The 15,199-nt window shown below is 34.6% G+C and overlaps 1 protein-coding gene across 4 annotated transcripts in view; it reads left to right on the plus strand.

The window, feature by feature from the left end:
- Nucleotides 1–15,199, plus strand: part of pns (DENN domain containing pinstripe) — a 371,641-nt gene that overhangs the window by 172,317 nt on the left and 184,125 nt on the right. For all 4 annotated transcript variants that reach the window (XM_090388148.1, XM_090388147.1, XM_090388145.1 and 1 more), the window contains exon 15: nucleotides 11,970–12,066. In XM_090388148.1, the coding sequence (XP_090244274.1) occupies nucleotides 11,970–12,066 (97 nt within the window). The remainder of the gene's footprint in view (nucleotides 1–11,969; nucleotides 12,067–15,199) is intronic.

Genomic DNA, 15,199 nt, shown 5'->3' on the forward strand with positions numbered 1-15,199 from the left:
AGATGTAGTAGTGGCAAATGATGCAAGGAAGCAAGCTTATATATCATCAGCCAAAAAAAAAAAAAAAAAAAGCACTACACATTTCTCCCATCCATATGTTCCAAGAATTTGTCCAGTTCTAGTTCTTCCTTCAATTTATTCAAACTGTCAACTTCCACAACCACAGATGGAAGCCTTTTCCAACAATCAACACCTGTTGGAAGAAGGCAAACTTCTACGCATCTATCCTGCAACCATTTTTCCTCAACTTGAATTTATCCCCCCCCCCCAATGTCCCAATGTGTGTAGTCTCAGCAAGAGGAAGAATACCATTCGCATTCAGCTCACTCAATCCATTCAATGCCTTAACACCTCAGCCAGATCACCCCACAGGTGCCTAGTCTCGAGGAGCTGCAACTTGCAGAACTGAAGCTTTTCTATGTAAGAGCACCCTTTTTTTCCCCTTCACCAATCTGTCTCTGCACTCATTGCGCAATTTACATTGTAAAGTGAGGCCTCCAGACCTGTATACAGTACTCAAGATGAGTCCTAACCATGGCCTACAAAGGGATAATCACCTCCTTATCCCTGCTGGCAGAATATCTGTATATCATTGACAAAACTGCATTAGCTGTTCCGGCAGCATGTCTGCACTACTCAGAGAATTTCATATCTGACTGCAAAATTTCCCCCAGGTCTTTTTCGTTTTCCACTACCCTTAGTGTAGTACCATACAGTTGATAAGTTACTCTAGAATTACTTCTACCCATATGCAGTACCTTGCATTTGTCGATGTTAAATTTCAACTGCCATTTCTCAGCCCATTGTTCCAATTTTCCTAGATCTTGTTGCAGTAAGTCACCCAGATTACTGCCAACCTTTGTATCATCTGCAGACGTTGGCATTAAGTCTGATGATATACCTTCATCAATATCATTAATAAATATTGAAAACAATAATGCGCCCAGCACTGAACCCTGAGGGAACTCCATTGATAACCACTCTGTCTTCTTCCACTTAACCATCGCTTTATCTATAGCAGTAACTTGCCCTTAATGCCACATTGCTCCAGCTTATACAGCAGTCTTTTAGGTGCAACAATATCAAAAGCCTTCCTGAAATATAAGTATATGATGTAAAAATTATTTTTTGCATCCAGTTTCTTTGTCAGTGCATCATAATACCTTCTCAGATTGCTTAGACGTGACTGCCCCTTGAAAAATCCATGCTGTGATTGCAGTATAATTGCATGCTTGTCCAAATGGTCTTGCATTACTTCTTTAACCAGCAATTCCATTATTTTCCCTGGAACAGATGTTAAGCTAACAGGTCTATATAGTATATGTATTTAGTAATCTTTTGATCCCTTTTATGAATTGGGGATACATTTGTACAGGGACCTCCCCTGAATCCAAGGATGTTCTCATAATTATGGCTAAAGGCTTGCTTACCTCCTTTGCTACTTCTCTTAATATGATTGGATAGATCCTATCCAAAACAGGTGCCTTTTTTGTTTAGCTCCGTATTGGAGTTTGATAAACTTCTGGCATCTCTTCCCCTAAAGAATTCCTCATATATGAACATAGATACAAAATACCTATTCAGTTTGTCAGCAGCCTGAGCAGGGTCATCAACAGTTAACCCATTTGACATCATGCCCCAGTGTGATTCAATCCCTTCCTTCCTTCCACTGTTAATATTAGCTTAGAAGTCTTTGTTGCTTTTCTTGCAATCTTTGCTGGAGACTTCTCACAGTTTGTCTTAGCTTGCCTAACTTCCTTTGTGACTTGATTACATACTAATTTATATCTACCATAGGCTTTTCCATACATTTTTCTTCTCTTCCACTTGTCACAATAGTTCATCTGACATCCATTTTGGTCTAAGCTTTGAATAGTATGCCTAGTAACTTCTATGCCGACCGGGCTAGCCGAGTGGGTAAAGTACCTGCCCGGCAACCCAAAGGTCGCGGGTTCGATTCCCGCCTCGGGCTTGGATCAAAGTATTGCAAAAACCTTGGGAGGTGCAATATGGCCACAGAAGCCGATGCGCCAACAACTACCAAATCAAAAATCAAAAAAAATCTAGTAACTTCTATGATTACTCCCTGAATACTTCTCATTTAGAATTTGCTGTTGGTAACATCATCAGTCAGTCGATCCCACTGCATGGAATTTAAAAGCTATCTGAGACTATTGTAGTCACCCTTTCAAAAGCAAAAGCCTTTCCTTTTACCCTTGACAGGAGCTTTGTCTTTAATTAAATTCCACATTAGTACACTTTGATTGCTGCCGCTCAATGGGTCTTTTAACTGCAGATTTTCAATTCATGTAGAATCACTGCTGATAACTAGATCAAGAGTATTGCTTCCTCTTGTTACCTATAATATGCTGCTGTAGAAAAGTCTTTCAATAAATCTATAAAAGTCTTGCTAGTTGTGCTGTGAGAGATCAATGCATTAATTGCAATTAAATGTGTGGAAAATTAAAATCTTCCATTATAAGACATTCTGATTACTGGCCCACTCCATTTCTCTGTATAGCTGTTTGGTATACTCATCACAGTCATTAGGTCTATAATGCACTCCTACTCTATATTTTGTTTTCCCAGTGCTGATATCACACCAAACTGACTCAACATTGCACTCGTCACCATTTCAACAGGATGCGTTGCCTTAGATTTAATATACTTCTTAACTGAGAACATAAGCCCTCCACCTCTCCTGCCTTGTGCCTTGTTTGTTCTTCCTGTATAACATTGTACTCCCCATATTCAAATTCAGTATCACTTATGCCTGAGTGACAGTGTCTCTGCTGTCCCTACAATGTCTGCATTTGATGACTTAATCAGTACTTCAGTTCATCAAGTTTATTTACAATGCTCCTGGCATTAGTGTACATGCACATATTCTTACTCTTAGTTACTGTTATACAGCTCATGTATTCACTTGTTCCATGATGACCCACAGCATGGCCTCAAATCGCTGCCACTTTGCTTTCCAGGCCTGCTGCATTTTCCAGTAGAAGCAGTGCAAGTATCACCTTCATCTCTGCCTGTGGCTCTGGTTAATCTATTAGTCTGTGTTATCTGATGCATTTTATTTCTTTGTTTTGAATGTGCCAAGTGTGAAATGCACTATTCTTTAAATTTTAAATTTAGCTTATAAAAAAGTTTTGTGTTGAAGGCCTTGCAGTGGCACTTTGAATTTCTCATGTGTTTTTCCATCATTATTGTTGTAAACACTAGTAAGTATTATGTCTCAAAAGAGAAACACTCTGTAGTGATCCATGACAGCTTAGTTGACACAATACGTTGCTATCACTCACTCATTTGGGGAGGTCTGGTTTCAGATCTTATCAGAGAAATTCTTAAAGACGTCAAAACTATAATTAGCCAGTGTCTGACAAAAGTTCTTTCCATGTGAACACAATTGCATAAACCAATACTCATACACACGTTTGAGCCATAGGCTTTGTGCCATTAGAATAATAATTTGAAGTGGACATTGTAAGCTGAGGAAAATGCCTCATGCTATGAATGCTATAAAATGTCATTGTACCTGTTAGACATAACCTCTTTCCATACACAGCTTTCAGAAAACTGGTTTTCTATTTAGTTCATTGATCTCATATTGTGGAGGCACTCTGCCACAAGTTTTTGCAATACCCTAAATAAAAAGCACTTCTTCATTGGTACTGGCATGTACAGGCGGGCCTCGATTAACGCGATTAATTCGTCCCGCGAGCGCATCGCGCAAAACGGAAACCCGTTAATCGAATATCATAACCAATAGGAAAAATTATAATTGGTACTTGACCTTCTGGAATGTCCATAAAGAATTTTAAATAACTTTTAAATAATACCTTTTAAATAACTTTTTAACTGCATGCCATGTAAAAGATAATAAAAATTATAGAATTAAATGTTTATTGTTCAAAATATATAATGGAGAAACTAACTATTTGCTACAGAAATATTTGAACACAGTCGTTTGAACAGTTTTGGCTTTCGTTTTTTCATCATACAATTTCCGATAGCCGACAACAAGCTTCTCTAGGCCCTGGCGAAATAACATGCTTCTTTCAATGTTAGGATCAACATCCATTACCTTTTGTTTAAGGTTCTCTGCGATACGAAAGATTTCGCCTAGTTCTTTTACCGTTATCTCCTTTGAGGTAACATTTTCATCTGGCTCACACTCTTTTTCTTCAGCTTCTTCGTGCGCACGCTGTTGCTCTATTTGAAGGAGATCATTGTCACTTAGCTGTTCTAAATGCGAATTCAGTGATTCTCGAACGTTAGCTGCATCCAAGCCTTTGAAACCAAGTTCATTACCAATATTAGTTATGTCTTCAATAACTTTTTGAACTGCATCTTTGAAGCAAGTAAAATCGTTTGCGCGGGGTAAAAGATGCTTCCAAACTGCTCTCATATTGCTGGCTGTCACTTCTTCCCATGCTGCATGAATGTTTTCAATGGCCAATCGTATGTTATATTTTTTCCAAAATTCTGGTACAGAAATTGCATTATCTCCTGTTATAGCTTCAAGTGCCTGTGCAAAGGTTCTGTGGAGATAGTAAGCCTTGAAAGTTCCAATCGTCCCCTGGTCCATGGGTTGCAATAACGAAGTCGTATTCGCCGGTAAAAAAACAACTTTCACATTTTCATTTAAGTCACCAAGTGCAGAAGGATGTCCAGGTGCATTATCTAAAAGCAACAGAGCTTTAAAAGTAAGATTATTTTTCTTGCAATAGGCTTCAACTGTTGGACAGAAATAAGACGTAAACCAGTCTTCAAATAGGGCTTTGGTCATCCATGCTTTTTTATTTGAACGAAAAATGACTGGAAGAGTGCGATGGCTGTATCCTTTTAAAGCCCTAGGATTTTGTGCACGGTACACAAGCATGGGTTTCAATTTAAAATCACCTTCAGCGTTACCTCCTAATAAAAGTGTTAGTCGATCTTTTGAGACTTTATACCCAGGTTGTGATGCTTCATTTGCAGCCAAATAAGTTTTAGTTGGCATCCGTTTCCAAAATACGCCCGTTTCGTCTACATTAAATATTTGCCGATCGTCGTATTCAGCATCCTGAATGATTTTTTGCAATTCTGCAGGAAATTTGGCTGCAGCATCTTCATCAGCACTAGCAGCTTCCCCTGTTACTTTAACATTATGCAGTCGTGCTCGATTTTTGAAACGTCCAAACCACCCTGAACTAGCAACAAACATTTCGGTCTCCCCTTGATATTTTGTTTCTTTGAGCTTAGTAAAAAGGTTAGTAGCTTTACTCTGAATATTGTCCTTAGATAATGGAATTCTTTTTTGATTGCAATCTTCTATCCAAATTGATAAACGACTTTCCATTTCAATCATTATTAGAGTTCTGTTTCTAGTATTTTGTAAGACAAAAGAAGATGATGAAACTTTACCTTTCTCTTTATATTCGTTCTTACGGCTCAAGATAGTTCGTACGGTAGACTCACTGTATCCTAGATCTCTTACGATTTTCGCATGGTTTGCACCACGTTCATGTTTTTTAATAACTTCAAGTTTATCAGCTAAAGTAATAACTTTTCGTTTTTTTTTTATTACAGTCACGTTGTTTTTCACTCTTTTATCCATAATTAACAGGGGTAGAAAATTAGAATTTTTAAATACGTCTGCACGTGACTTTATTAGGTGGAGACAAACAAGTAACACGTCTACTTAGTTGATGGAACACACTGAGGCGGGAAGCGGACAAATGCTTGTTTATTGGCAGTCAGACATTTAGTGCGCGATTCGAATCTTTTTCAACTATCAGAAATAAAAGATCGCGTTAACTGGAAATTTGAATCGCGTAAAGTAAAAAGTGGTATCATTTTTTCCAATCGCGGTAACTGAAAACCGCGTTAAGCGAGGCCTGCCTGTACTTTAAATAAATGGTAATATATTTCTACATTGTACATTATTGCCACAAATTTTCCTAGTTCTATACTTTAATAAAACAGCATGTCTTGAAAAGGAAGCATTTTTAACAAGAAAGATACACTTAAATAGAAGAGTTGTGAAATAATATTTGCTGATTGAAGCAGTGCTAGGTAGGTTGGAAAACTGCTACTTTGGGGGAGAGGGAAATAAACAGACTAATTGTTTAATGGCAGCCATAAGTAGAGGAAAAATAGATTTTTGCAGTGCCTCTATTGGGGCATGTAGAAGTCTGAAAAGCAAAGTGTGGTGGATTATAAGGCTTGTTCTCCCCCCCCCCCCAGGACAAGCAAATGTATGGGTTGTGTTAGGGTTACTAAGAAGCAGTGCATGGTAAATAAATTGGATGAATTTGAAGATTATTAAGTTGTCAGATGCTGATCTTGTTTGTGTTATAGCTAGTCATGCATGTTATATAGGGCCGACCAGGCTAGCCGGGTGGGTAAAGTGCCTGCCTGGCAACCCAAAGGTCGCGGGTTCAAATCCCGCCTCGGGCTTGGATCAGAGTACTGCAAAAACCTTGGGAGGTGCATTATGGTCACAGAAGCCGATGCGCCAACAACTACCAAAAAAAAAAAAATGTTATACAGATTTGTGTGTTTATACTTTGTGCTGCTCCCAGGACCCCAAGGTTCCTGGAAACAAGCCTTGTAAAATAAAAAATAAATAAAAATAACTATTTGAAATTGTGAATGGAAGACTGTTCTGATGAGATCAAAATTATCCTGTTTTGGAGTGGAAACTACAAATTGAGATATTTTAGGCAAACCATGTCATTGCCATGTTTGAATCTGATGTTACTAATAGAAAACAAATATAAAAATTGCAATGGGAAAAACAGCTTAGATTGATTTCTGCGTATCTTTCTTCAAATCTTAGTAGTGATGAAGATAACAAATGCCAGCTGTGCTACTTCACTGATTTCATGTATGAATACAGATGTGGAATTTGAAATTCTGAAAAATGATTTAACACAGTCTATTAAACAAGGAAGCTGTAGTAATGATTCTCATTGTGACCCAGCTTTATAGCCATATTGCAGGATTTTGTTGTATTAACATGTGTTGATGCAACCAAATCATTGCAAATAGATATAAGGAAAAATTTTATGCTCTTATCATTTCTGAATATTTTAATGAAAATCCTCTAATAGAAAATCTGTAGTACTACTTTCAAAATATGAATTTAATAAAAATCTCAGTGAAGGAAATAAGAGGAAAACTAAGGGAACTGAAAACTATTTTTACCACTTATTAAAAAAAAAAAAGAAAGGGAAAAAAAGGTGGTTTAGACTGGCTAATATATTCTTCTATAAAAAGATGTTTGTATTGCTGCATTTGCAAACTGTTTGCAAGTAGTAATGTAACCCTAATTAAAAGTAGTTTTTCAGATTTGACTTCAGATTTCTGTTAGACTGAAAGAACATGAGAATCACTGCCATGCAAGTTAGACTCTGGTGCTACCAAAAGAGTGCAATAAAGATTTTTCCTGCATCCACTTTATAATGCTTTAATTGCATCTCATGTGTTAATGCAACCAAATCTTGCAATCTGGCCATAAATTCTTTTCATCATGGACAGGGGCTGTTTGCATCGTTATTTCTAGGTAAAAGCTAATCACATTGATTATTCTTTAGTTGCCTAGTACCATCATGAATGTAAATCTTGAAGGGATGTTTTAAAAAGAATGTGGCTGTGATTGTTTATTTCTCAACAGAAATTAGCATTTTTCACAAATAATGAAACTGTATGATCAGTTTGCAGGTTTTTTTTATTATTATTATTTTTTTATATAATGGAACTGATAAGTTTATTTGACCTATTTCTAGCTAACTGTATCTTAAGGTATGCAAATCCTAGAAGTGGTTACACTAGTTATTTGTCTTCATTCATCATTTCAGAAATTATTGATTTTAAGAAGGAAAAAAATCTTGAATGAAATCGTGTGAATAAAAGTAACTAAATATTTTGGCGCCTCGGTGGGCAGGAGCAGCAGTGCATAGCACACGCTTCTTCATTAGACCGGAGTTCGAGCCCGTGACCACCAAATACGGAGGATGCAGAAAGGTCAGGGAATGACCACCGCATATCCTCGGAGCAATATGGCCTTAGTTGCTAATGCTCCTAAAAACCAAATAACAACTAAATATTTTGATATTATGATATCAAAATATTTAGTTGTTGATATAACTAAATATCAGTTATTTAGTTATATCAACTAAATATCAGTTATCATTAATAATTAAATATATCGACCATCACTCAGGATTTTTATCAAATATATCGACCATTATTCATAAATCTGAAGAATATTTTACTGATTTTATATTAATATGCAGGCATTCATCTGATCATAACATCAGGCTGCCAGGGCAGGTCATGGAGTTTTGTCAATGATATATAGGAATTTTGCTAGCAGGGAAAAGGACGTGATTGTCCCTCTGTATAGGACAATGGTCAGGTCAGACAGATGTAGAATAGATGTGCGGAAATTTGCCTTTAGCCAGCGGGTGGTTAATTGCTGGAACAAACTTCCATCTGTCGTTGTGGAAGTTGATAGCTTGAATAAATTTAAGGAGGAACTGGACAGGCATTTGGAGGGAATGGTGTGATTTTTTTTTTTTTTTTTTTGGCTGATATGCATAAGCTCATACATTTGCTTTCTTGCATCATATGCCACTACTACTACATTTGGAAGAAATTAATGCTTTGAGAATTAGGATTATAAATCCAGCATTGCATTGGACAGTCTTATAGCAGTGCACGCAACATGACAAGAAAATATACCAGTCTACAAGCCCCAATTAAAAAAAAAGATTTGTCTTGTGGTGGAATTTGTACCTTTCATTGTTTGTACCTGCAAGGAGAGATACAAGCAGTGCAAGGTAATTCAAGCACTGATAATTATTTCAGCATTCTGCAGGGCTTTCTTTTTCTTTCTTTCTTTTTCTTTGCTTTCTTTTTTTTTCTTTCTTTTTTTTCTTTTTTTTTCTTTTTTTTTCTTTCTTTTTTTTTCTTTTTTTTTCTTTTTTTCCTTTCTTTCTTTCTTTTTTTCTTTTATTTTTCTTTTTTTTCTTTTATTTTCCTTTTTTTTCTTTTATTTTCCTTTTTTTTCTCTTCTTTTTTTTTCCTTTTTTCTCTTTTTTTCTTTTTTTTCTTTTTTTTCCCTTTTTTCTCTTTTTTTCTTTTTTTTTCCTTTTTTCTCTTTTTTCTTTTTTTTCCTTTTTTCTCTTTTTTTCTCTTTTTTCCTTTTTTCTCTTTTTTCTTTTTTTTCTTTTTTTTCCTTTTTTCTCTTTTTTTCTTTTTTTTTCCTTTTTTCTCTTTTTTTCTTTTTTTTTCCTTTTTTCTCTTTTTTCTTTTTTTTTCTTTTTTTTTCCTTTTTTCTCTTTTTTCTTTTTTTTTCTTTTTTTTCCTTTTTTTCTCTTTTTTCTTTTTTTTTTTTCTTTCTTTCTTTCTATTTTTTTACCACTATTAACTTATAAGTGGTAAATACTATGGACTAAACTTAGTTCCAAAAAAAAAAATTCTAATTTTTGAAGATTCTAATGATGAAACCATCCAGTAAAAGAGAAGCTGTTGTGTTACTCTTAATATATGGATTTAATAAAAACCTCAGTGAAGAAATTAAATAGGAAGAAATAAGACAGATAACTGAAAACATTTTTTACCACATTGTTAAAAATAAGGAAAGATGGTTAATACGGGTTAGTAAATGGCCAATTTTAGTGCATAAAAATAAATAATTTTCTGGATACCATTGCCTGAAATCTTATTAATTACTTACCTAATATGTTTTTATGATAAAAAAATTATAATTCTGCAGCTAGCATATTTTATTTAAATACACTTGTGAAAAATGTTTCTGGGTTGACATTGTGACCTTTTTTATTTTTAAAGTAGCTCATGTAGTGGAAATGTCTGGCTGCTGGTTTAAAGACATTGCAGTACATGATACAAGTATTAAATAGTTTTGTAAGTTATATATATTGTCAAGGCTTTTTTTTTTTTTTTTTTTTTTGTGATGGTACGCAACAGTACGACGTACCGGCACCTTTTTTATAGCGTGCCAGCACGGGTGACACACCTGGCACGCAGTCGGTGTCAGCCGTGCCAGCTGCTTCCATCTATTAAGGAGATCGCATGACAATGGGCGGAGTCAGCACCCGTCAATCACAACCGTATTGCTAGCAGTCTGGAAGGGGTACCCGTTTCTGAATCTCGACCAAAACTTCATTATGAAATTATTTTTACTTATTTTTTTACTTGGTACTTACCGTATTTTACATTTTACTTATTATTTTTTATTTATTAAATAAGACTCACCTTTGACTTATTTTTAATATACTTGTATAATAAATTTATGCTTAATAAAATGTGTGTTAATAAAATTAATGGTCGAGATTCAGTATCAGATATAGCATACCAACTGCTAGCGATATGGCCGTGATTGACGGGTGCTGACTCCACCCAGTGTCACGTGATCCTTAACAGACGGAAGCAGCTGGCATGGCTGACACCCACTGCGTGCCAGCCGTGTCACCCGTGCCGGCACGGAATTTTTCTTGATAGCAAAGAATGAGTACCGGCACCTATTTTTTTACAAAAAAGCACTGTATATTCTATAAAAGCATATAAGTAATAACAAAATAATTTCACATTCACTACAAAATTAATTTTTTTTCTCTCTACCATTCTGACTTGGAGATATTAAAAAGGTGGTAACTCTGTTTGGTGGATAAGTACAAAGAATTAATGTTTTTAAGATTTGAACACTTCCTACAAATGAAAATAGCTACATTCGAAATCTCGATTTGTATACTTTGGAAGTATATGTGTGTTTTAGGAATTAGCATACTGCTTCACATAACATTTATCTGTTGGCTGTTTTAAAAGAAAATTTATTTGAAGCACAGTAATTCCTCCCTTAAACTGTGGTGCAATTAAGAAAGATAGGCTGGCTGATATATTCTCTTACAAATGGATGTTTGTACTGCTGCATTTGCAAACTATTTGCACCAAATTATGTACCTTAATCAGAACTGATTTTTCAAATTGGAAATGTTTCTATTTGACTAAAAGAACATGAGAATCATTGCCTTAAATCAGGTGCTACTAAAATAAAAGGAAAGAAGTTGACTTTCCTTTTCTTTTAGGGAAGTACTTGAGGAAAGACAGTTGTCAAATAGATGTGTGGAAATTTGCCTTTAGCCAGTGGGTAGTTGATTGCTGGAACAAACTTCCATCTGTCGTTGTGGAAGTTTGATAGCTTAAATAAATTCAAGGCAGAACTATTCAAACATTTTGAATGATTGGTTCTGAACTATAAATGGAAAATGAAGTTTACTTTTTTTTTCATATATTTTATTGCATATTTATTTATTTTATTTTATTTTTTTTAACTCTTAACTCTGTATTCTCTGTGGGACCTTTTTTAAAGAGGTACTTTATAAAATCATATTATAAAGAGGTACTTTCATCATTTAGTAATGATGAAAGTACCTCTTTATAATATGACCAGGTTGGTCATGACTGATATGACCTGACTGTTCTTTATAAGTTGGTTGGTTGATTGTTTTGGGATTTTATTGGTACATCAGCATCTATGGCCATAGTGCGCCATACATATGTACTATTCTTTGCAATAGTCAGGTCATATCAGTCATGGCCAACCTGTTACAGGGTATATTAAATGGATCTTTGGCTATGTAATAATAAATTGATTTTGATTGGTAAATAATAATGCTAAAATTTTTTTATTGAAGAACTATCAAATTGATGATTATAAATAGAGATGTTTTTTATGCAAAGTTATGTTTGACTTTGAGGTCCTTAGATTTTTAGTTAAACACAATTAAGGACAGCTGAGAAATATATTTCTATATTATTTTAAGTGAAGTTTCCTTCCATCTCTTAAAAGTATTACTGAGGAACAAGTTGCTTAATTTTTGTAACTGTCAGCATGGAAAGTTCTTTATTCAGAACTTTTAGCATTTCACTGACTTCAAGTTTTACCTATATTATAGGGTAAATCTTCCCTTTGGTCTCACCTTCTGAGTTTTTTAGAGGTAGAAGAATGCAAATCTTCTGGTAAACCTATCGATCCTAATTTCTTAACCCCAGGTAGGGAATAATTTTTATATATTTTCTAGCTAAAAATGTTAAGTGTGAATAATTTTAAATTGATGTGGACCACTTATTTAAGCTATATTTTGGTTCCTCTAATAAACATAAACCTGCTTACATGTTTTGGGAATTAAACCAAAGTAAAAAAATAAATACATATATGTATGTACGTTTGGCAGGTATGCCTGTACATGTCATAATAGCTGAAATAAGAATGATAATGGTTTTGTTTGAATATTATACTGAAAGAGGTACAGTGTATTTACTTAGTCATATTCAATAATTGAATTAAAAAATGTATTTTTATTAATTTTTGAATTGTTTTTTTTAGTTAAGAAACAGCTTATGTGATGAAATTTTTTACTGTTTTTGAGATATGCATTCTATTATAGAATAGATACTCTAAGAAGGAGTCCAAAAAGGGTTGAGGAGAATGTCAGTCCCATTTGAATTTTAAGTAAAAAGGCATCATATGTGGGTATAATGTCAGCTTCACCTACAATATGGCAAGATATATTTCATTCACGTTTTGTGAGAAACTCTATTGGAAAGGACCAACTTTCCAATAAATTATTAATCTCTTAAAATTAAGATTATCACCATGTATATTTGACTATAATTAAATGCCTGGCATTTCACTACCTATAAATGGCATTTCCTTTTAAGTATTATTATTGAAATTAAAACTCAATTATGATGAAAACAATTTTGAGATTTTTAATGTCTTTGATATCAGTATTCAGGTAACTTTGAAAATTGAATGCCTTTATATAAATTTGTGCTCTACATTCTCATAAACATCATAATTATGTTTGTGGGAATGTAGATTTTAAAACTAGATATGGAGTTCACAAATAAACTTAATCTAGGAAACTCTGTATATACAGTGGAGAAGGCAACTCATGACAACAGTATTGCAACTGGATGGATTAATTCAAATAGAATTTTTTGCCTTTTCTTTAATCAGAATCCCATATAAAATGAATAAATGTACACTTTTGTTATGATCTCAGTTGGTTTGTTTATAGACTGCCAAAAAAAACTTATGAAATAGGTAGATTTTTAAATAAATTTTAGCTGTTTACTTGAAATATGAACAGCTAAAAGAATATTATTATAAAACATAAATGACTTGTAGAGATGTAAATTTTGTAGTACTACATGCCATTAAATGCTCATCTGCATCTCTGTTTTCTTTTTTCAGTTTTGCATCTAGACCTGCATATGCCATCCATTTCCTATATGTCCATTTCAGTCTCCAACTTTCTGTTGGTTTCTCTCCAGGTATTTTTCCTAATTTATATGTGTATGGTTTCCTGCTTTTATCCTCTTAGCATACAGTAGTATGCAAAAAATATGGAGCATCCAACAATCAGCTTTACACTGTAGTAAAATATATTAAAATGAATTTATCAGTTGATTGTATTTATTTAAATATCTTCCTCATGTAGTTACTAAAAAACTAGCATATGTTTTAGACCTAGCATCATGAATTCTTTTTGGCAAAGAATTAGTTTTACAGAAAGATCAGAATAAATTTTCCCATAAGAACTTAATCTTTTCTTGTAATCTCTGAACCAAATACGCTGGTAATTTTGACAGCTAGTGATCATTAATTTGCCAAATATTTTATATTTGATTAAGGGCCAGTTATATAACCAGCTGCTCCAGACACAATTTGGTATTTTTAAACCCACCTGACTTTGTTTGTCCTGTGACTTTTTCTTCTAACAGCCAATTGCTGGACTGCATCTCTCTCTCTCTCTCTCTCTCTCTCTCTCTCTCTCTCTCTCTCTCTCTCTCGCAGTAACGAAGGATGCCAAAATATTCTTAATATCACTACAGAGATTGGCATTTTAAGCTGGTTTCGTAGAATTGAATATAAAGAACACCCACACACTAGTTTGACCAACACTGCCTTGGAGATGATCCTTCAAAACTGAATGAACAGTTTTCCTCAATACAATTTGCACCATACAAACATTTTGCTTTTTCTGTTAATTAATTCAAGGTGTGACTTATTGTTCCAAAATTACCTGTGATCATTCTGCTACTCTGAATTCATCACTGGATCCATTTTTCCTAGGTTAACACCATAGGAATCCAATATATTTGCTGTGCACTACAACCCATGGAAATTTAGAAAGAGCAATCTTGATAGTTGAGGGACCCAGCTCAAACACCACTTTGGCCTCTGCCTCTTGATAAGATGGGAGATCCCTGGGTTGGCTTTCCCAGGATCATTTGGCTATTGGATTTGCTTGAAAGGATTAACCATGCTGATATAAAACATCTACCCGTATGACTTAAGGGGATGGAATGAAAAAACCTTGTGAATCCTTATAAATCTATCTTCTGGGATCACAACAAGATCCCTGTAAGATAATTATGACCCTGAATTGAAGACATCAGGAATCAAGGTCTAACACCTTTATTCCTGATAATACGCTCTACTAGTGAGAAGTCCATGGGGAAAATGATATTCTTCTTCATCCAGAAGATTTTAAAGGGTGGCAGTCCACTTAAATTGGTCAAATGGCTATGAGACATCCTCATAGGGCCTGAACTGCACCTCTGAGCTACCTCTTTTGGGAAATACAAATCAAAGTAACATCCAAGACACTAAATTCATTCTGATGTATGACCTCAAAATTGGATCTAGTCATTGACTTTCATCTTCTGAGCAGTGGGTAATGGCTTCAGATTCTCATTGCAGAGGACCCCTTATATGCACTTTTGTCACAAATAGGATCTTTTTATGAACTTGAATTGAGACCTTGACCAAATGCTATTCTGGTAGTACCACAACAAAATTCTCAGGGCTCATATGTGATAATAAAAAGTTTTTACTTTTCTTCAACACATTAACTGTGGGCAAAGTATACACGTGATTTGAACGTACTCTGTTCTTTACTTTGTGAGTTATGGACTTACTTTTATCTTACAAGTGCATAACAGAGAAAATTGTTATAAGGTCCAGGAATATAAATCTACCAGATTTGGTATACATCTACCAGATCTGTGTGAGTAAGCAAGTGAATCAACTGGATTGCTTTGAACAGAAGTATTATATAATTTCTATAATTTGCTTTTAAATTGAAATCTCTGCCAGACCAGAGGAGGACATCTT

Source organism: Mastigoproctus giganteus, chromosome 13, assembly GCF_048544385.1.
Source record: "Mastigoproctus giganteus isolate SK-2022 chromosome 13, ASM4854438v1, whole genome shotgun sequence".
Lineage (NCBI taxonomy): Eukaryota > Metazoa > Arthropoda > Arachnida > Uropygi > Thelyphonidae > Mastigoproctus > Mastigoproctus giganteus.